Source organism: Oncorhynchus mykiss, chromosome 1 (genome assembly GCF_057628025.1).
Source record: "Oncorhynchus mykiss isolate SJ-2025 chromosome 1, ASM5762802v1, whole genome shotgun sequence".
Lineage (NCBI taxonomy): Eukaryota > Metazoa > Chordata > Actinopteri > Salmoniformes > Salmonidae > Oncorhynchus > Oncorhynchus mykiss.
Window position 1 is genome coordinate 19,596,621 of NC_143022.1, and position 25,255 is coordinate 19,621,875.

Consider the following 25,255-nt stretch of genomic DNA (forward strand, 5'->3'; position numbering starts at 1 on the left):
CGTGCAAGGTGGTATTGTCAGTCACCTTGATTACTCAAATTTCTCTCGACCTGTGGACCTATTTGTAAACATTAGGTTGTACCAACCTCATGATGGGTATAGGGAAAATTAGAGTATTATGTAGTAGCCTGAACCTATCAATGTTACATTGAGCTGGGTAAATGGAATATGAATGACAGTCATCCAATATGCTGTAATAGAAATATGGCCATTATTTATTTTTATCATCCTCCCTCATCATGAACGGCACCGACCGTCACTACTTTCTGGGTAGGTCTCTAAGAGCTTTGCACACCTGGATTGTACAATAGTTGCACATTATTCTTGTTAAAAATTCTTCAAGCTCTGTCAAATTGGTTGTTGACCAATGCTAGATAGCCATTTTCAATGCTTGCCATAGATTTTCCAGCCGATTTAAGTCAAAACTGTAACTAGGCCACTCAGGAACATTAAAAATCATATTGGTAATTAACTCCAGTGCACAAACATTAGGAACAATCCAGGAGAAAAGTTTGATCCCTTATTTGTATCACTTGTTAAATCCACTTAAAATCAGTGTAGATGAAGGGGAGGAGACAGGTTAAAAGAAGGATTTTTAAGCCTTGAAACAATTGAGGCATTGATTGTGTATGTGTGTCATTCAGAGGTTGAATGGGCAATGGTAGTAAGTGCCAGGCACACCGGTTTCTGTTAAGAACTGTATTGCTGCTGAGTTTTTCACGCTCAACAGTTTCTTGTGTGTATCAAAAATTGGTGCCAGGAGGGCCAGTAGGAGGCAATCTATCCTCTGGTCTAAAAATACACAGCACCAGAAAATGTTTGGACACACCTACTCATTCAAGAGTTTTTCTTTGTTTTTACTATTTTCTACATTGTAGAATAACAACAAAGCCATCAAAACTATCAAATAACACATATGGAATCATGCAGTAACCAAAGAAGTGTTAAACAAATCAAAATATATTTTATATTTGAGTCTTCAAATAGCCACACTTTGCCTTGACGACAGCTTGGTAAACTCTTGGCATTCTCTCAACCAGCTTCATGAGGTAGTCACCTGGAAAGCATTTCAAGTGTGCCTTGTAAAAAGTAAATTTATGGAATTTCTTTATTTTGTGCCAATTTTTTAAAATTTATTTTTATTTCACCTTTATTTAACCAGGTAGGCAAGTTGAGAACAAGTTCTTATTTACAACTGCGACCTGGCCAAGATAAAGCAAAGCAGTTCGACACATACAACAACACAGAGTTACACACCGAGTAAAACAAACATACAGTCAATAATACAGTAGAAAAATAAGTCTATATACAATGTGAGCAAGTGAGGTGAGATAAGGGAGGTAAATGCAAAAAATAGGCCATGGTGGCGAAGTAAATACAATATAGTAATTAAAACACTGGAATGGTTGATTTGCAGTGGAAGAATGTGCAAAGTAGAGATAGAAATAATGGGGTGCAAAGGAGCAAAATAAATAAATAAATACAGTAGGGAAAGAGGTAGTTGTTTGGGCTAAATTATAGATGAGCTATGTACAGGTGCAGTAATCTGTGAACTGCTCTAACAGCTGGTGCTTAAAGCTAGTGAGGGAGATAAGTGTTTCCAGTTCCAGAGATTTTTGTAGTTCGTTCCAGTCATTGGCAGCTGAGAACTGGAAGGAGAGGCGGCCAAAGGAAGAATTGGTTTTGGGGGTGACCAGAGAGATATACCTTCTGGAGCGCGTGCTACAGGTGGGTGCTGCTATGGTGACCAGCGAGCTGAGATAAGGGGGGACTTTACCTAGCAGGGTCTTGTAGATGACCCGGAGCCAGTGGGTTTGGCGACGAGTATGAAGCGAGGGCTAGCCAACGAGAGAGCGTACAGGTCGCAGTGGTGGGTAGTATACGGGGCTTTGGTGACAAAACGGATGGCACTGTGATAGACTACACCCAATTTATTGAGTAGGGTTATGGAAGCTATTTTGTAAATGACATCGCCGAAGTCGAGGATTGGTAGGATGGTCAGTATTACAAGGGTATGTTTGGCAGCATGATTGAAGGATGCTTTGTTGCGAAATAGGAAGCCAATTCTAGATTTAACTTTGGATTGGAGATGTTTGATGTGAGCCTGGAAGGAGAGTTTACAGTCTAACCAGACACCTAGGTATTTGTAGTTGTCCACATATTCTAAGTCAGAGAATATTGTAGTAGTGATGTAGTGATGTTGGACACGCCGGCAGGTGCAGGCTGCGATCGGTTGAAGAGCATGCATTTAGTTTTACTTGTATTTAAGAGCAATTGGAGGCCACGGAAGGAGAGTTGTATGGCATTGAAGCTCGCCTGGAGGGTTGTTAACACAGTGTCCAAAGAAGGGCCAGAAGTATACAGAATGGTGTCATCTGCATAGAGGTGGATCAGAGACTCACCATCAGCAAGAGCAACATCATTGATGTATACAGAGAAGAGAGTCGGTCCAATAATTGAACCCTGTGGCACCCCCATAGAGTCTGCCAGAGGCCCGGACAACAGACCCTCCGATTTGACACACTGAACTCTATCAGAGAAGTAGTTGGTTTAACCACGCGAGGCAATCATTTGAGAAACCAAGGCTGTCGAGTCTGCCGATGAGGATGTGGTGATTGACAGAGTCGAAAGACTTGGCCAGGTCAATGAATACGGCTGCACAGTATTGTTTCTTATCGATGGCGGTTATGATATCGTTTAGGACCTTGAGCGTGGCTAAGGTGCACCCATGACCAGCTCTGAAACCAGACTGCATAGCGGAGAAGGTATTGTGGGATTCGAAATGGTCGGTAATCTGTTTGTTGACTTGGCTTTCGAAGACCTTAGAAAGGCAGGGTAGGATAGATATAGGTCTGTAACAGTTTGGGTCAAGAGTGTCCACCCCTTTGAAGAGGGGGATGACCGCAGCTGCTTTCCAATCTTTGGGAATCTCAGAAAGAGAGGTTGAACAGAAAGAGAGGTTGAACAGGCTAGTAATAGGGGTGGCAACAATTTCGGCAGATCATTTTAGAAAGAAAGGGTCCAGATTGTCTTGCCCGGTTGATTTGTAGGGGTCCAGGTTTTGCAGCTCTTTCAGAACATCAGCTGACTGGATTTGGGAGAAGGAGAAATGGGGAAGGCTTCGTTTCTCTTTGCTTATTTGAGCTGTTCTTGCCATAATATGGACTTGGTATTTTACCAAATAGGGCTATCTTCTTTATACCACCCCTACCTTGTCACACCACAACGGATTGCCTCAAACACATTAAGAAGGAAAGAAATAATACAAATTAACTTTTAATAAGGCACACCTGTTAATTAAAATGCATTTCAGGTGACTACCTCATGAAGCTGGTTGAGAGAATGCCAAGAGTGTGCAAAGCTGTCATCAAATAAAATAGTTGGTTACTGTCATGCCCTGACCTTAGAGAGACGTTTTATTTCTCTATTTGGTTAGGTCAGGGTGTGATGTGGGGTGGGCATTCTATGTTTTGTTTTCTATGTTTCTTTATTTCTATGTTTTGGCCGTGTATGGTTCTCAATCAGGGACAGCAGTCTATCGTTGGGAATCATACTTAGGTAGCCCTTTTTCCCTCCTTTCAGTGTGGGTAGTTGTCTTTGTTAGGAGCACTATAACCTTTGTAAGCTTTACGGTCGTTTTTGTTATTTCTTGTTTTGTTGGTGACATTTTAACAAATAAAGAAAATGTACGCTCACCATGCTGCACCTTGGTCTCATTCCGACGACGGCCGTGACAGGTTACTACATGATTCCATATGTGTTATTTCATAGTTTTGATGTCTTCACTATTACTCTACAATGAAGAAAATAGTACACCTTATTTTTTTGAACTTGAACGAGTAGGTGTGTCCAAACTTTTGACTGGTACTGTATATCCCAATGCCCCAGGGCAGTGGTTGTGGACATTGTCCTGTGTAGGGTGCAGTCTTTCGGATGGAATGTTAAACGGGTGTCCTGACTCTCTGTGTCCATTAAAGCTCCCAATTGCACTTATCGTAAGAGTAGGGGTGTTAACAACAGTATCCTGGCTAAATTCTCAATCTGGCCCTCTTACCATCATGTCCACCTAATCATCCCAGCTTTCATTTGGCTCATTCATCCCCCCTCCATTCCCCTGTAACTATTCCCCAAGTCATTGATGTAAATGAGAATGTGTTCTCAGTCACCTGGTAAAATAAGGGTAAAAGGGTCTGGGTCTTTATTGATTAATTGTCTGTCTTTCTTTGCCTTTGAGACTGGCCAACTTGTCCCTCAAGTACTCTACTTGGTACATGAGTAGGTCATGATTAAGAACAGTCTGCTCAGTGACATCTGTGATCCTTCTATGAACTCTGTTTCAGCACCAGACCTAGCCTATTTCATTCTACCAGATCCTCTCAATCTGGCCTCAAAGTGCTCCTCAACCCGCCTACCAGAAGTGCCAAGTCACGGCGCTCTCATCTGCGGTTTCTTTGTGAGCTCACAGTAAGCTGCCAGGCTGTGGTGTGAAGCCTCCTGAAGAGAACATCAGGAACGAGCTGTACCCCTCCTCAACCAAATCTGCCTTCCACATTGTTCAGAGCCGGGAACAACCTGATTTTACACAGCAGATTAAACACTGAATCGGAGATGGGGAATAATTTTCCCGCTGTTCCCTGCATTGCAGAGGTGTTTTGGAGATTGTGCAGGTATAGCAAAAAGTGTTTCAATAAAGATAAAGAAATGGGGATTTAAAGAGTTCATACTTGGTAGGTGAAAACTCCCGCACCTCTACCAAAACATTCAAACTATATTCCAAAACCAATTATCCTTTGACGACGTGAAGTAAAAAAAACAAGACCCCCTTCAGAAAGAAAAAAACACTACACTACACTAATGTAATAAGAGAGTCAACTACTTGGTAGGTGAAAACTTCAGCCTATACCTCATGTGACACGTTCACATTCAATTATGTACTAACCCACTCATAAGGAAATGACACCTTGGTACAGAAAGAACCCCTCAACCAAACAGCCTACATATTATGAGCATATGCCCTTAAATCACATAGGCCTGTGTGTCATCTCTGACACACAAGTATAATTACAGGCAGGTATGTCTTATTTCTCAGACTGAGACAGCCCGTTCACTGTGCAGTGAGGAAAACAGATTTTTAAGACTCTAATCAGATACTAATGATTATTTCACTCATATGATGACTAAGGAAGATAAGTGGGTGCTGTGTAGAGTCATATTCTATGTGTCAATAATTTTTTAAGGAAATGAGACATGAGATAAATGGCCCACAATTGGGCTCAATCAGTATTACTTTCTAACAGGCTTTTACTAGGACGTTTTACTGAAGATGTCCACTGTCAGACCAAGTGGCCTAGAGTAAACCAGATCTTGCTGCAACCAGAAAGTAATACAGGTGGGTGTACAGTCTTATAGTTAGTTATTGTCACTCTTTGGTACACAGTGGTCAGACATTTCTCTGTCTATGTCTGGCTGTACATGTAGGTGTTATGCAAGAGGGGCAGCTGGGTTTTAAAACATTAAGGATGCAGCTGTGGAAGAAAAAGGAAGAGCATCTTCACCTATAATAAACATTTAATTGAAAGGACGTGTTGTGAATGTGGCCGAGGATGGCTGTGCGCTCCTGCATAATGCTGCCTCCATTAGCAATAAAAAAGATGAGGAGCAGAGCGCTTTCTCAGTCCTCTCCACTCAGCACGGAGAGCACTCGAGGAGGAGAGTAGTTAACAAACACACACACAAACCCACACACACTGCTTTTCATTCACAAAAGCCTTTGCACGTACAGACTTTACAGACTACAGACTATATTTATATGTTTGCATTATCATGTGAAGTGTACAACAACTTGAAACTTAAACTATGAATGACACTAACATTAATATTCCCACTGTAGACCTATCTGTAATACTGAAAAAACATTCCACAATCACATCATTAATGTTTGCTGCCTACTACAGTTACTGAGTATTTAAGAGCTGCAGTTAAGTTGACATTTAAAACGGTTAAGGTAAGAGTTAGGTAAGTGTAAAGGTAGGGGTTAAAGTTAAGGGAAAGGAAATGAAAGAGGAAGGGGGATACCTAGTCAGTTGTACAACAATTCCTTCAACTGAAATGTGTCTTTCCGCATTTAGGTTAGGGTAGGGACGTCCCAAGGATTCCGGATAGCACAAACCTTTATTTCCCACAATTTTAACTGACTTGTTTCACGGACTGATTCTACTTCAGCCTGTTGAGCTATGATGCCCCCCTACATTGGACAAACAGACTGGCAGGGTAAGTTATCCCTTCATCAATGGTGCGAGCACGTACAGGGTCTTGACGTGGGTCCTCTGGGGGATTACGTTAAACTCCAGAGGCCGGTGGGACTGGTAAGTGACGTGAACACTTGTCTGTGTGTGTAACATCCAGGCATGGAGCAGTTCCTGGTTCGAGGCCCAGCAAGTGGCTACGGTGGGGGCAGAGATGAGAATCTGTTGGAGAAACTGGAGCCCTCCGCGACCTGGGCAGAAAGCTAAGGTTGCGACTGTAATCGCGTCATCTGAAATACAAACCCTCTGCTCTGGCCAGTGCAGACAGCATCCCTATTGAAAAATCACTGCATAGAGCCAGTGTTAGAACGATAAACTCTATGTTGACTTTGGTGTCACCAGAAGAGAGGACCAGTGAGCCAAGCACAGGATAGACAAGGCTGGTGTCTTCACTTCAGAGGGGTACAGACAAGGGGACACATACATGAGACAACAGACAAGTGACAAAAAAAATACACTACAAATGTTTCCTGTAGGCTGGATTGTGGTGTTGTTGTGCTGATTGTATTGTATGTTTTATATGTATGCTGTATGTATGCTGCCTTCTTGGCCAGGTCTCCCTTGCAAAAAATACTGTTTCAATGGGATTTTCCTGGTTAAATAAAGGTTAAATAAAATTATACCTATCTCCCCATCCTTCAACAAGCGACTGCTTGAGTACACTGAGTGGCCAGATACAGTATGAACTGCCGTACGCTGCCTATACCAGTTGTGTTGACATCACTAGAGATTTGCAAAATGCTTTGCGTTTGCTAAGGACTTCAGTTGCTCAGGAGGGAAAAGTGCTCTGTGGTGTAAAATAGTACTATTAGCCAGCCAATTTACATTTATGTAAATGTGCGGGTCATGAGTTTCTGCTAAGAGTAAAATATTGAGCAGCGAAAATAGGACATTCATCTTGTCTACACAACCTTCTGGAGAGTGAATATTGAGCAGTGAAAATAGGACATTCATCTTGACTACACAACCTTCTGGAGAGTGAATATTGAGAAAAAACTTTTCCTGAAAGCACACGCAAGATTGATGATATGCAAGTCCAACTAAATTGGATTCTTTCCCAGGCTTTTTATTTCTTTCACAAAAGGTGTCTTGTTAAACTTTTTTTCAAAGTCTTGCAGAGATGAATTTGCTTCTGATGTGGAGAAGAGTGGGATAACAAAAGACTGTCAATGAAGTCCTTTTCCTCTCTAGACTGAGACTACCCCCTCTGACACTTGGGCCTGGGTAGGAATAAGAGCAGAGTGATGCTGTGTACTTATACTTCTCATTAACCGCATAGAAAGTTCTAAGAAAAATCCTGGAAGAAGCACAGCACACACTGCCCATGCACCGGTCCTGTGCATCCATCTCCATAGCATTTGTACTCAATGAAGGAGAGGGAGATGTGATCTCTAGCCAAAAGTGAGAGGGGTTAGTTAGCAAAACATTGCCTAAGTATACAATGCTAGAGCTGAAGACACTCAAGTTCACTCCATCTTCGTTTCATGCACACTCACTCACACACAGTCATTGATGTAGATTTTAGAGGGAGGGAGTGTACAAGACTTCCAGACTTGTTTGTTTATAGCAGTAAGCAGATGCTCCACATCCCTTAACTGTGAGCATGGCCCAGTCTCTCACACACGCACACACACACACACACACACACACACACACACACACACACACACACACACACACACACACACACACACAATGTCCTGTTTTGATGCAGGACCCGGGTGGAAAACAATGCTGCAGTCTAAACGGACCAGTGGTATTTGTGTTGGTGGCTGTGAATGGGATGTTACAATCAGGCCAGGAACAAAGGCTTGGAATGAAGGAGCCCAGAGCCCAGGCTCACTCCCACACAGCTCTGGAGCAGGTCCAACAACATACCACCTTTATCTACCGGACCACTGATCAGATTTGCAGTGAAGTAAAATATTAAATCATTTTATGTAAATAGCAGGAACACCTATGATAAATCTCTTTATACAACCATATTGCATCATCTCTTATGGAGCACAGCCCACGCATACACGTGGCTCTGTTTACTTCAAATGCCCAACGAATTGAGGCTGTTCTGAGGGCAAGGGGGGTGCAACTCAATATTAGGAAGGTGTTCCTCAAAATGCACACTACCGTGCTCCGAGCATGCAAATTGGAGTACGGGAGGCTCGGAATATGAGTCCAAAACAAAGTATGCGAAACGGAGTATGTAGGCCACTGTGCGAATGCATACTTTGTTTGTACATACTTTGAAGCAAGCATCGATGCAAGCGTCAACAGAAAGTATGCAAAGAAATGTGGCTCAACCACGTAAAACAATTACGCACATTTTCATGAAATCAATGGTGGCCATTATTTGAGCTGAAGCGAGAGAAAATACACTCAGACTTCAGAATGAAATGTTGCCTATTCACATATCACATGTTGCCAGACTACAATATTTTAGCTTGATATGATAATATATACATACTGTGTTCATTTTGGCATGGTTACCTGCCTGTAGGTCGCAAGCCCATAGTAAATCAATAGAGCTAACTGGCTAGCTACTACTGTTCCCTAGTGAGATAGCTAGCTAGCTAACAATTATTTGTGGCTAACTACCCACAAAGAACTGACATCTACCTTGGATAACATTGGTTTTAGGTCATTTTTGCCTGTTATACTATCTGGTTAGCGACATTAATACGATTCACATATAGCTAGCTGATAGTTATGAAGTAAAAATGTTTGCTTTGTGTATATCTTGTTTCGTCTCCATTGTTGCCATTGTCCTGGCTGGAAGAAGGTTCAGTGAATGGGGAGATGCGGTGGACGTCATACAGTAGAGGGAGTGGGAGTGCTTCTCAAATGTAATGTTTTATGCGTTCTTCACACTCTCGTCCTCACAAGAACGTACTAAAGAGAACGTCCTCGGAGAATGCACTTGGAGCATGAGAGTGTGGAGCACGGCAATATGCATAGAGAAACACCCTCAGTGTACACTATACACTGCATTAGGTACTGGTGAGCCTCTCCCTACTCTGTATTATACTTTTGTGTGTGGGTTCCAGGGCCATTGACACACACTGCCTCCCTCCCTCCAGCCCAAGATACAGGGGGAGAAGGGAGGATGTTCAGAGTGGAATCACACATTAAATAATCTTATTGGATGAAATTCACAGCACTGTGTTCTGGGAGCCTGCTTCTCCTTAGGCAGCATCCATCAATGCTTATATCAGTTTGTCTCAGACATTTCAAGCTAACATTTCTACACTACTTTCTTTAAAAATATATTTTTGTAATTTAGCAGACGCTCTTATCCAGAGCGACTGACAGAAGCAATTAGGGTTAAGTGCCTTGCTCAAGGGCACATTGACAGAACCTGTCAGTTACTGGCCCAAAACTCTTAAATCGCTAGGCTTCCTGCCCCCAATGATTTTCTAACACCTTACTTCACTCACATAATAACGGTAAATGGGGCATTCTATAGAGAACACTCACTGACTCAACATACACTGACTAAAGGATGTTTACGGCTTTTTACGGGATGTGCCGGTATGCACATTTCTGAAGCGTGATACATCTGTTTTGGTAGGGGGTAAAACAATTGGCTAAGTACTGTGTATTCCCTCTCCAGCTACAGCGTCTGGAAAGAGGGGAAGGAGGGAGGGAGGGATAGAAGAGATGGAGGGATAGAAGAGATGGAAGAAAGGAGAGCGAGGGAAGGAGAGGGGTAGAAAACAAAACCATGAGCTCAGACTATTAGCCGTCTCTAGTACCACCTAGGGGAGATGGTGTCTATGGCATGTTTAAGTTGTTGCCGGCTGGTTTACACAGTGTGAACGAACAGTTAACAGATTTACTCAAGTCAAAGGAGACTAAGCAATATGAGGCGAGTCTGAATCAGTTGTTATGAGACAGATGTATTCTGGCTACATCAGAGTAGTTGAAACCTATTTAGAAAAGCGTTGTGAAACTACCCCAGAGCGTGTTGATGATGACAACATTTGTGTAACTATAAATTATAAATACATTTTCTGTTTGATCAAAAACATTGTCTCTCTGTTTGCCTCCTAAGTATTACAGAGGAGCCTGTTTATCTTAGTGCAACTGTTCAAATAGTTTCCCCTGCAAACACACAATTTTATGGCAGAGCTACTTACTGTGGGATTAAGGTGAGAAGATAAATATGATACGGAAAAGTAATTTAGCAGTGGATGTGGACACTGGACACTGGACCTGGACACTGGACGGACGGACAGTATTTATTTTATTTTCCAAATATTTTCTGTCTGGATTTTAATGATTTGTACGTCCGTCTGTCCGTCCGTCCGTCTGTCCGTCCGTCCGTACAAATAATTAAAATCCAGACAGAAAATATTTACACAAGAAACAAATCTAATATCACACAGTCAAAAACTCTCCCGTCGTTTAGTTTAGTTCACCATTCTGCGATTCTCACTGTCAATAAACATCAGGCGTTTCAACGCGCACGCACGCACCGCACGCACGCACGCACCGCACCGCACGCACGCACCGCGCGCACGCACCGCACGCACACACCCACCCACCCACACACCCACACACACACACTGGATTCTTCCGAGAACCATAGGCTCTTGTGGTTTTGCCAAAGATGTGATTTGGCATCTTAAATCACAAGATGTGTTTTATACTAATTACCTCTGACTTCATATAAGCCATCTCTCCTCTACAAGGTCTACAGGGTTTCATGGAGCATGAGTTTTGAGCCTGCAGGCAGGCTGATGTGATGAGCTTGGATAAGAGCAGAGGAAAGTGGAGGAGAGACGTAGAGGATAGGGGAGGGGGGAGAGGAGAACACAGCGACAGCCTGCTGGAATGGGAACTGTCCTCCAGTGAACAGAGGCAGCACTGATGAGCACAGGAGCACAGTGCTTCCTGTTGTTGCAGCCTAAAAAACACTGACCTTCAGAATGTCATATCATAAACACACGTGTATCGTGCACACACACGTTTCCTTTTGCCGCTCACGTCCGTCCCCCTCCCCGACTCCCCCATCTCCAACCTCCTCCTCAGCAAGACTCTCCAAACATCTGTCTCTCCCAACGTCCCTCTCATCACTTCCCCTTTCCATATGGACAATGCTCGACAGCAGGGCTCTGAGCGAACTTCCTCTCTGCCAGCTCCTGTCACTGTCACTTTGGTGGGAACGCACAGCAAGGGAGCACTCAGAACTCAAAAGAGGCCCTGTCAATTTCAGCTTTTAGAGTGCCCCACTTTCAACAGACTAGCATTGACTGACCACAAGAACATATCGACAAGTTCTGCCTCTCTGCCACTCAAAGCAATGTGCTTCAGCGGTTCAGGTCTGCTCTCATGTCTCAAATAGTACTGTGATGTTGTTTGTCACGGTTTAAGAAATAGATTTTAGTGATGGTAAATGGTCTTAGTTTTTTGTGGCAGTGAAACAAATGGTTAAATAACACACTGTGATCCTTTCCAACCCCACGAGTCCTCATGTTTAATGTGTGCACGCACGTGTGTGTGTGTGTGTTGAATACCTGTATACCGGCTGCATCTCTCGGGCGATGCCGATCACAGCTCCGGGAGGGAATCGATCAAACTCCAGAAACAGCTCCCTGATGTTGCTCCTGTACTTCAGATCCAGGTCCAGCTGTACAATGCGCTGCAGATCTGAAGCAGAGTTAAAAACATAACTCAGAAATGAACACTTCTTGATAGCACCTGTTGAGTAGCAGATTATTTTGGCTATACATCATATCGGCTAAGAATATCAGCTATTAGTGCTGAGAGATCAGTGCTTTTTCAAGTCTGTTCTGTTTTGGTTCAATTATGCAAAAATAATCACGGTTTCCGAATTTAAAAAACTATAATTTATTTAATTAAATACACTATGGATTGTGTGTTGAATGCTGTAACACCGAATAAAAAATAAAAGTCCCATGATGGTAGTGACTGCCCATTACTGCCTATCACTTATTAGCAATAATTTATTTACATAACTTAAAAAATATATATATATTTTACCCCTTTTTCTCCACAATTTCATGGTATCCAATTGTTGTAGTAGCTACTATCTTGTCTCATCGCTACAACTCCCATACGGGCTCGGGAGAGACGAAGGTTGAAAGTCATGCGTCCTCCGATACACAACCCAACCAAGCCGCACTGCTTCTTAACACAGCACGCATCCAACCCGGAAGCCAGCCGCACCTATGTGTTGGAGGAAACAGTGTGTACCTGGCCACCTTGGTTAGCGCACTGCGCCCGGCCCGCCACAAGAGTCGCTGGTGCGCGATGAGACAAGGACACCCCTACCGACCAAGCCCTCCCTAACTCGGACGACGCTAGGCCAATTGTGCGTCGCCCCACGGACCTCCCGGTCGCGGCCGGTTACGACAGAGCCGAGGCGCGAACCAAGGGACTCTGATGGCACAGCTGGCGCCACCCGGGAGGCCTATTTACATTACTTTAATACAATATTTCAGGTGTATATTACATTTTATTAATTTGATGACTTTATTATTTCATTCCAAGTCATCATCTATATAGAGCTGCTGCCTATGCTGTCTGATAAAATCACTATTTTAGTAGTTTTTCAAAGCAACTGCTCTCTGTCCCTCTCGATCACGCATTCTTCGGTCTCTTTTTGTCACTTTCTTGGACTACTGCGGATTGGGTTTTTGAGCTATCTGTGTACGTGGTCTAGATAATTTTTGGGAGATCCATTGAGAGTGTATCTAGATAATTTTCTTGTACTTTCAAATTACTATTTTACTATTCCACTCGTTAACTGTATTATAAAATATATGAAACTGTGAGTAACATCTGTAGTTCGAGATGCCAAGACCCAAGGCATGGTTTTCAGATTGACACCGATTGATACTGCTCTGTTGGTCAACTGAGATAAGCACAGTATTGTGTCCATTGCACCTTAAGTATACCCTAACCTTTCACTGCCATGCCAACCAGCAAAACACAGGAAGGTGGAACAATGAACAGATGAGTCTCTCCTGGTAACTGGGGTGACTACAGCTGCATTTACAAAGGCAGCCCAATTCTGATAATTTCCACAATAATTGGCAAAAGAGCTGATCTGATTAGTCAAAACACCAATTATTAAAAAAAAAGATCTGATTGGGCTGCCTGTGTAAACGCAGCCTAAGTGTCTATAGAGTGTTAAAAGTACAAGCCTAAGTGTCTATAGAGTGTTAAAAGTACAAGTAATCGCTACCTAAGTCAAGCAAGACAAACCATGCGATTTCAATTAACAAGAAACTGTTTTCCAGCTTCTTGATATCAGACAGTGGCATGCACTTTAATCAAACGTGTCTCTGTTCCAATCTCAGAGTTGAGGTCACAATGGAGCTCGGGGCCCCTGGCCTGGAGAGGCCAGACTGCACAGACAATGGGCCTGCATATGGAAAAGGGAAAACAAGTGGCCTAAACTAAGCCTGTTGAAACCAGAACAATGCTGGGCTAGAGCGGGGTCTCCACAGAGGCTTTGGCCAGAGAGATATTTTAGGGCCGGTCTCTGTCCAAACAAGCAGCGGAAACTAAACTCAGCAGAGATGGTCAGCTGTTTTCTCCCCTGCTCTTTAAAGGGGCAATCTGCAGTTGCTAAATACATTTGTGGACTTAAATCAATGATATGTACCCATTGATTCTTGATGAATATAACTTAGAAATGCCTCATGAGCATACTGTCAACTGTTGTACCCCATCAGAACCCAAAATAAGCTTGTTTTACTCCAATGTTTATAAACAAAGAAAATGTAAACACACACTGTATAGCCTCAAAACATGGTTAAAACTATAATTTTGATATCATGGATGTTCAGTCCTTGTATCTATAGCTCTATGAATTTGAGAGCTGTTACATTTCTCCAGCCCCATCACAGTTTTTTCGCTAAACAGTGGTGGGGAAAACCCTTACTTTTTTCAACTTCGGATTGACTCTTTAAACAAGGCAGTCCACTTTACAATGCCTTCATGAGGTAGAGTGGTGGAGCGTCATCCCCCGACCGGCGAACGCTGACTTTGTTTGTTATGAGGGGGCTTTAGGCGGCCTGCTTTGGGACAGGGGAAAGCAGGAAGAGTCTTTGGCTGATACAACATTGGGCTGAGCTATGATATAACCACATAAAGCATAAAAAGACCACAGGGGCAAAGAGTCACATTTACTCACACTCTTCCATTGCCGCTTCGCTTAACCATCATTGACTGCTATTATGACACCATTTAATGCTGACAGGCAATGCAGAATCACCTTAAAAACAAACGTGATTTCAAATCAAATTCTCTATTAATACTGATGGAGGAATGCAGGGTGACATTTTACCATTCTGGAAGAGCTGGGGGCTCTCTGGCTGGTGCCTCGGGTAACGTTACAGTGCAGGATAACAGAGCGTTTGTGCTCGGCCAACTCGGATTCATTTCAGTCGGCCTCGTTTCACCGGTGGGAGAGACCAATTCCCAGAACTGTAGGGGTCACAGCAGGGTTCACCGCCACGGCCCACCTCCGGCGCCCAGCCGAGCGTCTCCATGGACCAGGCCTCGGCGGGCCATGATGACTGCTTTGTTTAATCATGCCTTCAGAGAACATTATGTCTAAGGAAAGTAGGCGGCATTAAAGGGGGGCTTGGGGTTTGGGAGGGAGGAGACTTGGTCTTCTACTAAAGCCTTTTCTTATTTGAAAGAAAATATGTCAGGTGTGGTCACCTGATCTCGAGATCATGTAGGCCTATGCCTTATTTTGATCTTCTATTTTATTTGTCTGATGTGACTAGATGTACATTGGTTTTGAACCAGTCCCTTTTATAACATAATCCACTATGACCAACAAAGCTACTAACAATTTGCCTCATTCCCCTCTCACTATGCTTCAGGCCAGCAATGTGATGTGCCATTTTCAATTACTCATATATTGGATAAAAAGAGAACGAGGCTTTATCCATCCCAGTTCTATCTATTTCTATACAGCATAGTAGCTGCGGGCTGCATTGTCTGTCAGAGATAGAGGCAGTCAGCAGTAGAAACCATAACAGTGTCCTCCCTGCCCCTGTTCCGGTAAAAAGCTGAGGGATGGGGATGGAGAAATGTAACCACTCTCAAATGTATAGACTATGAATGCAAGGACTGACCGTCCATGATATTACAATTATTGTTTTAATCATGTTTTGAGGCTATATATGTTGATGTAAACAAGTGGTGATTGCTTCTTTAAGACGGTTAGGTGGCTACGAGTCCGCCCGTGGTAACGTGTGCGCTGGGAGTCGGGAAGCAAGTTCAGGGAATACGTTTAATGAACGAAACATAATACAAAGCAAGAAACACAAACAATGCACAGACAAACTGAAACAATGACGCCTGGGGAAGGAACCAAAGGGAGTGACATATATAGGGCAGGTAATCAGGGAAGTGATGGAGTCCAGGTGAGTCTGACGACACACAGGTGTACATAACGATGGTGACAGGTGAGCGCCATAATGAGCAGTCTGGTGACCTAGAGGCCGGAGAGGGAGCACACGTGACAGCCCGAAGCAGCGAGTGCATTACACTGTTTGTCTTGTCTGTAGTGTCTCAACATCAAGATGACAACAGCAGCAAAAGAGGACCTTACATATTCTCGCATAACTGAACATGGGTCAACGTGGTTATGACTCATAACTTAAGGTCCAACTACCCGGCCTTATATGAGCAGTTAAAACATTGAGTATGGGCTATTCGCCTAGGTACGCCCATGGGTAGAAAACCCCTGGGCGCTGAAGGGGTGTCAAGTCGATGACATCCCTTATGTTCTACCTATGGTTTAACAGCTGAATTACAGCACCATGCACATACTGTAGCTTTCTTCTACCACCCCCACCACACCAAAAGCATCACAAACCAAATGACCATTAGTCTATTCTTATGTTGTTCAAAGAGATTTTGTTGGCATGTATAGTGGGAAATCTCTGGGGACAGACTGAAGGCAATCTGTTTAGGGAATACTACGTACTAACATGTTGTTGGTTTACGTTTCAAGACTTATATACTGTGTTCTATTCAAACCTAACCCAGCCACATCATAGACTATTTAAAGTGCTAGGGGACAGCTAAAGAAGACAGACAAAATGAAATAAAACATTTTGTATATTCCAACAATTTTGTTGACTCAATGACCCGCACTCACTTCCTAAACACAATCTAGTGCTGATCAGTGATGTTTGTACGGCTGTTTTTTTTCTCTCTGAAAACAAAAGGACTCATCAGTGGGTCTAGATCAGTGTTAATGAGTGTTAAAGTGAACTACATGTAGTTCAACTAGTGATTTAACTACATTTTGCAGTAGGTTGGTGGTAGTTCAGTAGTTCATAACTTTTTTTTGCCATGTCGCGTGTTTAGCTAACCACTAGAAACACTAATCAGTATATATACAGTACCAGTCAAAAGTTTGGACACAGATACTCATTGCAGGGTCTTTCTTTATTTTTTACTATTTTCTATATTGTAGAATAACAGTGAAGATATAACTATGTAATAACACATATGGAATCATGTAGTAAACAAAAACGTAGCCACCCTTTGCCTTGATGACAGCGTTGCACACTCTTGGCATTCTCTCAACCAGCTTTAAGAGGTAGTCACCTAGAATGCATTTAAATTAAAAGGTGTGCCTTGTCTAATTCATTTGTATTATTTATTTATTTGTTAATGAGTTTGAGCCAATCAGTTGTGTTGTGACAAGGTAGGGCTGGTATACAGAAGATAGCCCTATTTGGTAAAACACCAAATTCCATATTATGGCAAGAACAGCTCAAATAAGCAAAGAGAAACAACAGTCCATCATTACTTTAAGACATGAAGGTCAGTCAATCCGGAAAATGTCAAGAACTTTGAACGTTTTTTCAAGTGCAGTCGCAAAAACCATCCAAGCGCTATGATGAAACTGGCTCTGATGAGGACCGCCACAGGAAAGGAAGACCCAGAGTTACCTCTGCTGCAGAGGATAAGTTCATTAGAGTTACCAGCCTCAGAAATTGCAGCCCAAATAAATGCATCAGAGTTCAAGTAACAGACACATCTCAACATCAACTGTTCAGAGGAGACTGCGTGAAATCAGGCCTTCACGGTCGAATTGCTGCAAAGAAACGACTACTAAAGGTCACCAAATATAAGAAGAGACTTGCTTGGGCCAAGATACATGAGCAATAGACATTAGACCGGTGGAAATCTGTTCTTTGGTCTGATGAATCCAAATTGGAGATTTTTGGTTCCAACCGCCGTGTCTTTCTGAGACACAGAGTCGATGAACGGAGGATCTCTGCATGTGTGGTTCCCACTGTGAAGCAAGTAGGAGGAGATGTGATGGTGTGGGTGTACTTTGCTGGTGACAATGTCAGTAAGTTATTTAGAATTCAAGGCACACTTAACCAGCATGGCTACCACAGCATTCTGCAGTGATACGCCATCCCATCTGGTTTGGGCTTAGTGGGACTAATATTTGTTTTTCAACAGGACAATGACCCAATATACCTCCAGGCTGTGTAAGGGCTATTTGACTAAGGAGAGTGATGGAGTGCTGCATCAGATGACCTCCACAATCATCCGACCTCAACCCAATTGAGATGGATTGGGATGAATTGGACCGCAGAGTGAAGGAAAAGCAGCCAACAAGTGCTCAGCATATGTGGGAACTCCTTCAAGACTGTTGGAAAAGCATTCGTCATGAAGCTGGTTGAGAGAATGCCAAAAGTGTGCAAAGCTGTCATCAAGGCAAAGGGTGGCTACTTTGTTTAACACTTTTTTTGGTTACTATAAAATTCCACATGTTATTTCATACAATGTAGAAAATAGTAAAAATACAGAAAAACCCTGCAATGAGTGTGTGTGTGTGTATACATTTTTGTAAATGTATTAATAAAAAGAAACAGTAATACCTTATTTACATACAGTGGGGCAAAAAAGTATTTAGTCAGCCACCAATTGCGCAAGTTCTCCCACTTAAAAAGATGAGAGAGGCCTGTAATTTTCATCATAGGTACACTTCAACTATGACAGACAAAATGAGAAAAAAAATCCAGAAAATCACATTGTAGGATTTTTGATGAAATTATTTGGTGGAAAATTGTGGAAAATAAGTATTTGGTCACCTACAAACAAGCAAGATTTCTGGCTCTCACAGACCACAACCTCAAACAGTCACACTCCAAACTCCACTATGGCCAAGACCAAAGAGCTGTCAAAGGACACCAGAAACAAAATTGTAGACCTGCACCAGGCTGGGAAGACTGAATCTACAATAGGTAAGCAGCTTGGTTTGAAGAAATCAACTGTGGGAGCAATTATTAGGAAATGGAAGACATACAAGACCACTGATAATCTCCCTCGATCTGGGGCTCCACGCAAGATCTCACCCCGTGGGGTCAAATTGATCACAAGAACGGTGAGCAAAAATTCCAGAACCACACGGGGGGACCTAGTGAATGACCTGCAGAGAGCTGGGACCAAAGTAACAAAGCCTACCATCAGTAACACACTATGCCGCCAGGGACTCAAATCCTGCAGTGCCAGACGTGTCCCACTGTACATGTCCAGGCCCGTCTGAAGTTTGCTAGAGAGCATTTGGATGATCCAGAAGAAGATTGGGAGAATGTCATATGGTCAGATGAAACCAAAATATAACTTTTTGGTAAAAACTCAACTCGTCGTGTTTGGAAGACAAAGTATGCTGAGTTGCATCCAAAGAACACCATACCTACTGTGAAACATGGGGGTGGAGACATCATGCTTTGGGGCTGTTTTTCTGCAAAGGGACCAGGACGACTGATCCGTGGTAAAGGAAAGAATGAATGGGGCCATGTATCGTGAGATTTTGAGTGAAAACCTCCTTCCATCAGCAAGGTTATTGAAGATGAAACGTGACTGGGTCTTTCAGCATGACAATGATCCCAAACACACCGCCCGGGCAACGAAGGAGTGGCTTCGTAAGAAGCATTTCAAGGTCCTGGAGTGGCCTAGCCAGTCTCCAGATCTCAACCCCATAGAAAATCTTTGGAGGGAGTTGAAAGTCCGTGTTGCCCAGCAACAGTCCCAAAACATCACTGTTCTAGAGGAGATCTGCATGGAGGAATGGGCCAAAATACCAGCAACAGTGTGTGAAAACCTTGTGAAGACTTACAGAAAACGTTTGACCTCTTTCATTGCCAACAAAGGGTATATAACAAAGTTTTGAGATAAACTTTTGTTATTGACCAAATACTTATTTTCCACCATAATGTGCAAATAAATTCATTAAATATCCTATGGATTTTTTTTCTCATTTTGTCTGTCATAGTTGAAGTGTACCTATGATGAAAATTACAGGCCTCTCTCATCTTTTTAAGTGGGGGAACTTGCACAATTGGTGGCTGACTAAATACTTTTTTGTCCCACTGTAAGTATTCAGACCCTTTGCTATGAGACTTGGTTGACAGTGCTGTTCAGAGCAAAAACCAAGCCATGAGGTCGAAGGAATTGTCCGTAGAGCTCCAAGACAGGACAGTGTCGAGGTACAGATCTGGGGAGGGTACCAAAACATTTCTGCACCTTCCAACAGGACCTCGACCCTAAGCACATAGTCAAGACATCACAGGAGTGGCTTTGGGACAAGTCTCTGAATGTTGTTGAGTGGCTCAGCCAGAGCCCGGACTTGAACCTGATCGAGTATCCCTGGAGAGACCTGAAAATATCTGCGCAGCGACGCTCCCCATCCAACCTGACAGAGCTTGAGAACAATGGGAGAAAATCCCCAAATACAGGTGTGCCAAGTTTGTAGTGTCAATACCCAAGAAGACTAGGAATACAGATATGCATCTGGTGGTCACAGATGCCTGAAAAAAAGGTAGGGACGTGGATCAGAAAGCCAGTCAGTATCTGGTGCGACCACCATTTGCCTCATGCAGCACAACACATCGCCTTCACATTAAGTTGATCAGGCTGTTGATTGTGGAATGTTATCCCACTCCTCTTCAAGGGCTGTGCAGAGTTGCTGGATATTGGCAGGAACTACAACACGCTGTCGTAGACGTCCAGAGCATCCCAAACATGCTCAATGGTTGACATGTCTGGTGAGTATACAGGCCAAGGAAGAACTGGGGCATGTTCAGCTTCCAGGAATTGTGTACAGATCCTTGCGACATGGGACCGTGCATTATCACGCTGAAACATGAGGTGATGGCGGAAGATTAATGGCACGACAATGGGCCTCAGGATCTCGTCACGGTATCTCGGAGCGTTCAATTTGCCATCGATAAAATGAAATTGTTGTCCGTAATTTATGCTTGCCCATACGATAACCCCACCGCCACCATGGTGCACTCTGTTCACAATGTTGACATCGGCAAACCACTCACCCACACAACACTGTCTGCCCGGTACAATTGAAAACGGGATTCATCCCTGAAAAGCACACTTCTCCAGCGTCCTTCGCCTCTCCAAAGTACGTATGGGAGTTACAGCGAAGGGTCCAGACTAACTCCCAATTTGATATCACAAAATTGGAGAGAACAGGTTAAAAATATATATATTATAATAATTATTATATATACAAAATGTAAACAAATATATGTATATATTACAGCTTTAAAACATTGCTTGTGTGTTTAATAGGCTAAGTGACATGTGACCCCAAAGTGATCTGTTATTGCAATTTCAGATTTAATATCAAAGTAGTTTGCATTTACTGAACTACTTTTTCAAAGTACCTTTAGTTAAGTAAACTATATTTTCTTAAGGGTGTGAAGTAATTGGTAGCTTGGTAAATTATTTTAAGAATAGCTTCCCCAACACTTGTCGAGATACAAGTAGTAGTGAGGAGGACAATTACTAAGGGGAGTGAAAGTGCTCACACCACCTCCCCTCCTTCTAACAACCCACTCAGCTGAAATCAGAGGAGGCTGTATGTAGGTCAGCGAAAGTGACACTACAGCTGCATCTTGGTCTCATTCTCCACAGCAAAGCTGAGCCGAAGGACCCGTCTCCCACCTCTACTCTCTTCCAATGTACACTGTAACAAATGAAAGCTATTATTTATTTATCACTGTTGAGATAGGATTACAATGACTTTCCAATCACCAATACATTGACAGCCATCTGATGAACTCACTGTAACTGGGACAGAAAAAGACATTGAACACGCTGAAAACAACACAGAACTGTGTTGTTATTGCAGTTTATATGGAATAACAGTCTCACTGTGGAATAGTACAGACTAAAGTCCATTTTAAGAATATCTTCATACGAACTGCCATACATTCCCTGAAAAAAAGGGGGCTTACCCCTCAGAGGGATGATAATGCTGTGTGACGTGTTGTGATAACTGTCTGTGTTGTTTGTTGTAGTAGCCACGTGACACAACAGACCTTCCATATCAGGCTGTTTTGACGTTGCCTAGACACATTCATATATTATACTACACTACTAAAAAAAATAAAGGGAACACTAAAATAACACATCCTAGATCTGAATGAATGAAATATTTTTATTAAATACTTTTTTCTTTACATAGTTGAATGTGCTGACAAAATCACACAAAAATTATCAATGGAAATCAAATTTATCAACCCATGGAGGTCTGGATTTGGAGTCACACTCAAAATTAAAGTGGAAAACTACACTAGAGGCTGATCCAACTTCGATGTAATGTCCTTAAAACAAGTCAAAATGAGGCTCAGTAGTGTGTGTGGCCTCCACGTGCCTGTATGACCTCCCTACAATGCCTGGGCATGCTCCTGATGAGGTGGCGGATGGTCTCCTGAGCGATCTCCTCCCAGACCTGGACTAAAGCATCCGCAAACTCCTGGACAGTCTGTGGTGCAACGTGGCGTTGGTGGATGGAGCGAGACATGATGTCCCAGATGTGCTCAATTGGATTCAGGTCTGGGAACGGGCAGGCCAGTCCATAGCATCAATGCCTTCCTCTTGCAGGAACTGCTGACACACTCCAGCCACATGAGGTCTAGCATTGTCTTGCATTAGGAGGAACCCAGGGCCAACCGCACCAGCATATGGTCTCACAAGGGGTCTGAGGATCTCATCTCAGTACCTAATGGCAGTCAGGCTACCTCTGGCGAGCACATGGAGGGCTGTGCGGCCCCCCCAAAGAAATGCCACCCCACACCATGACTGACCCACCACCAAACCGGTCATGCTGGAGGATGTTGCAGGCAGCAGAACGTTCTCCACGGCATCTCCAGACTCTGTCACGTCTGTCACATGTGCTCAGTGTGAACCTGCTTTCATCGGTGAAGAGCACAGGGCGCCAGTGGCTAATTTGAAAATCTTGGTGTTCTCTGGCAAATGCCAAACGTCCTGCACGGTGTTGGGCTGTAAGCACAACCCCCACCTGTGGACGTCGGGCCCTCATAGCACCCTCATGGAGTCTGTTTCTGACCGTTTGAGCAGACACATGCACATTTGTGGCCTGCTGGAGGTCATTTTGCAGGGCTCTGGCAGTGCTCCTCCTGCGGAGGTAGCGGTGGGTTGTTGCCCTCCTACGGCCTCCTCCATGTCTCCTGATGTACTGGCCTGTCTCCTGGTAGCGCCTCCATGCTCTGGACACTACGCTGACAGACACAGCAAACCTTCTTGCCACAGCTCGCATTGATGTGCCATCCTGGATGAGCTGCACTACCTGAGCCACTTGTGTCTGTCTCATGCTACCACTAGAGTGAAAGCACCACCAGCATTCAAAAGTGACCAAAACATCAGCCAGGAAGCATAGGAACTGAGAAGTGGTCTGTGGTCCCCACCTGCAGAACCACTCCTTTATTGGGGGTGTCTTGCTAATTGCCTATAATTTCCACCTGTTGTCTATTCCATTCGCACAACATCATGTGAAATTTATTGTCAATCAGTGTTGCTTCCTAAGTGGACAGTTTGATTTCACAGAAGTGTGATTGACTTGGAGTTACATTGTGTTTAAGTGTTCCCTTTATTTTTTGGAGCAGTGTATATTGACAAATGTCTGTCTAACTCTATTCATGACCAATGGTATCATTCACACAGCTGTCCAACACAGCGCAGTCCAGATCAGTATTGCCCAACCTATTTCCCAGGTCTCTCAGCCTGTATTGATGGATCTGTTGGGAAGGGTTCAATAGCTGGAACAAGCTCCCCAGGGGAGAGCAGAGGAAATAATGCGAGCAGACAGGCCTCCTCACAGCGTCCGTGGAAAGGCCTGGTGACTGCGTTGTGATTCCTTGAGGTTCTCAAGCGACGACTCTTTCATCCCCGCTTATAGAAAAACGTGAAGTCCTTTCAGAGCAGCCCATGGAGAATGAGACTTTCTGTGTTGGGTGCACATGTTCCCAGTGCAACAACTTTACCTTAAGAAAGAGCTGGCCCTGGACCGGACTCCTTTCGGGCAGCGAGCCCAAACTCATTATAATTTGTTCAGATGGTGACAAAACATACAGTACCAGTCAAAAGTTTAGACACTCATTCAAGGGTTTTTCTTTATTTTTAATAGTGAAGATATCAAAACAATGAAATAACACATATGGAATCATATAGTAACCAAAAAACTGTTCCAGAAATCAAAATATATTTTATATTTGAGATTCGTCAAAGTAGCCACCATTTGCCTTGACAGGGAATGCTTTTCCAACAGTCATGAAGGAGTTCCCACATATGCTGAGCACTTGTTGGCTGCTTTCCCTTCACTCTGCGGTCCAACTCATCCCAAACGGGTTGAGGTCAGGTGATTGTGGAGGCCAGGTCATCTGATGCAGCACTCCACCACTCTCCTTTTTGGTCAAATAGCCATTATACAGCCTGGAGGTGTTTCGGGTCATTGTCCTGTTGAAAAACAAATGAGGGTCCCACTAAGCCCAAAACCAGATGGGATGGCGTATGGCTGCAGAATGCTGTAGTAGCCCTACACCATCACATGGGGTGGCAGGTAACCTAGTGGTTAGAGCATTGGACCAGTAACCAAAAGATTGCTTGATCGAATCCCTTGCTGACAAGGTAAAAATCTGTCGTTCTGCCCCGAAGGCAGTTAACCCACTGTTCCTTGGCTGTCATTGTAAAGACTAATTTGTTCTTAACTGTCGTATCTCTATGCTTATTTCAGCTGTTCTTACCGAGTGGCGCAGCGGTCTAAGGCACTGCATCGCAGTGCTCGAGGTGTCACTACAGACCCTAGTTTGATCCCGGGCTGTATCAAAAACAGACATTATTATGAGTTCCATAGGTAGGCGCACAATTGGGCCAGTGTCGTCTGGGTTAGGGTAGGTTTTGGCCGGGGTAAGCCGTCATTGTAAAATAAGAATTTGTTCTTAACTGCCTTGCCTTGTGAAATAAAAAATGTTTTTACAAAAATAATATGAACTTTTTACCAAATATCTTCTGTATACCACCCACACCTTGTCACAACACAACTGATTGCCTCAAATGCATTAAGAAGGAAAGAAATTCTACAAATGTACTTTTAACAAGGCACACGCATGAATAGGAATGCATTCCAGGTGACTACCTCATGAGTGTGCAAAGCTGTCATCAAGGTAAAGGGTGGCTACTTTGAAGAATCTAAAATATATTTTGATTTGTTTAAAAATTTGTTGGTTACTACATGATTCCATATGTGTTATTTCATAGTTTCTATGCACCTGATCTGCTTATCAACCACGCTCAGTACTTGACAAGGTTTCTGATGATCCCTGGGGAATGGAGTGTGGAGGTGATAGAGAGCTGTCTAAACAACATAACCAATTCTCTAACAAAAGGGCCAGGTGTGGTTGAGGCCAGGGGAACAGTCAGGTCAGGACATGTTGTAGAGACCCCCTGGGACTTCAGAGGTAAACATCAGACACTTCTAAAGGATTAATTTCTCAGGGGCTAAATTAAATTACTGAGAAATATTTCCATTGTGTACTCTCCCTCGTCTATTCTGAAGAGCGAGTTCTGCATTTGATGCTTATTTTTAATATAAGGATAGAATGGCGCTGCAATGG

General features: G+C 43.3%; 1 protein-coding gene across 4 annotated transcripts in view; it reads right to left on the reverse strand.

The window, feature by feature from the left end:
• The window catches only part of xxylt1 (xyloside xylosyltransferase 1), a 71,423-nt gene that overhangs the window by 18,922 nt on the left and 27,246 nt on the right, over window positions 1-25,255 (reverse strand). For 2 of the 4 annotated variants that reach the window (XM_021574921.3, XM_090198012.1), the window contains exon 4: window positions 11,819-11,951. In XM_021574921.3, the coding sequence (XP_021430596.1) occupies window positions 11,819-11,951 (133 nt within the window). Of the gene's footprint in view, window positions 1-11,818; window positions 11,952-23,729; window positions 24,099-25,255 lie in introns of those variants that run through there. The other 2 variants (XM_090198023.1, XM_090198047.1) reach the window with 1 other exon arrangement.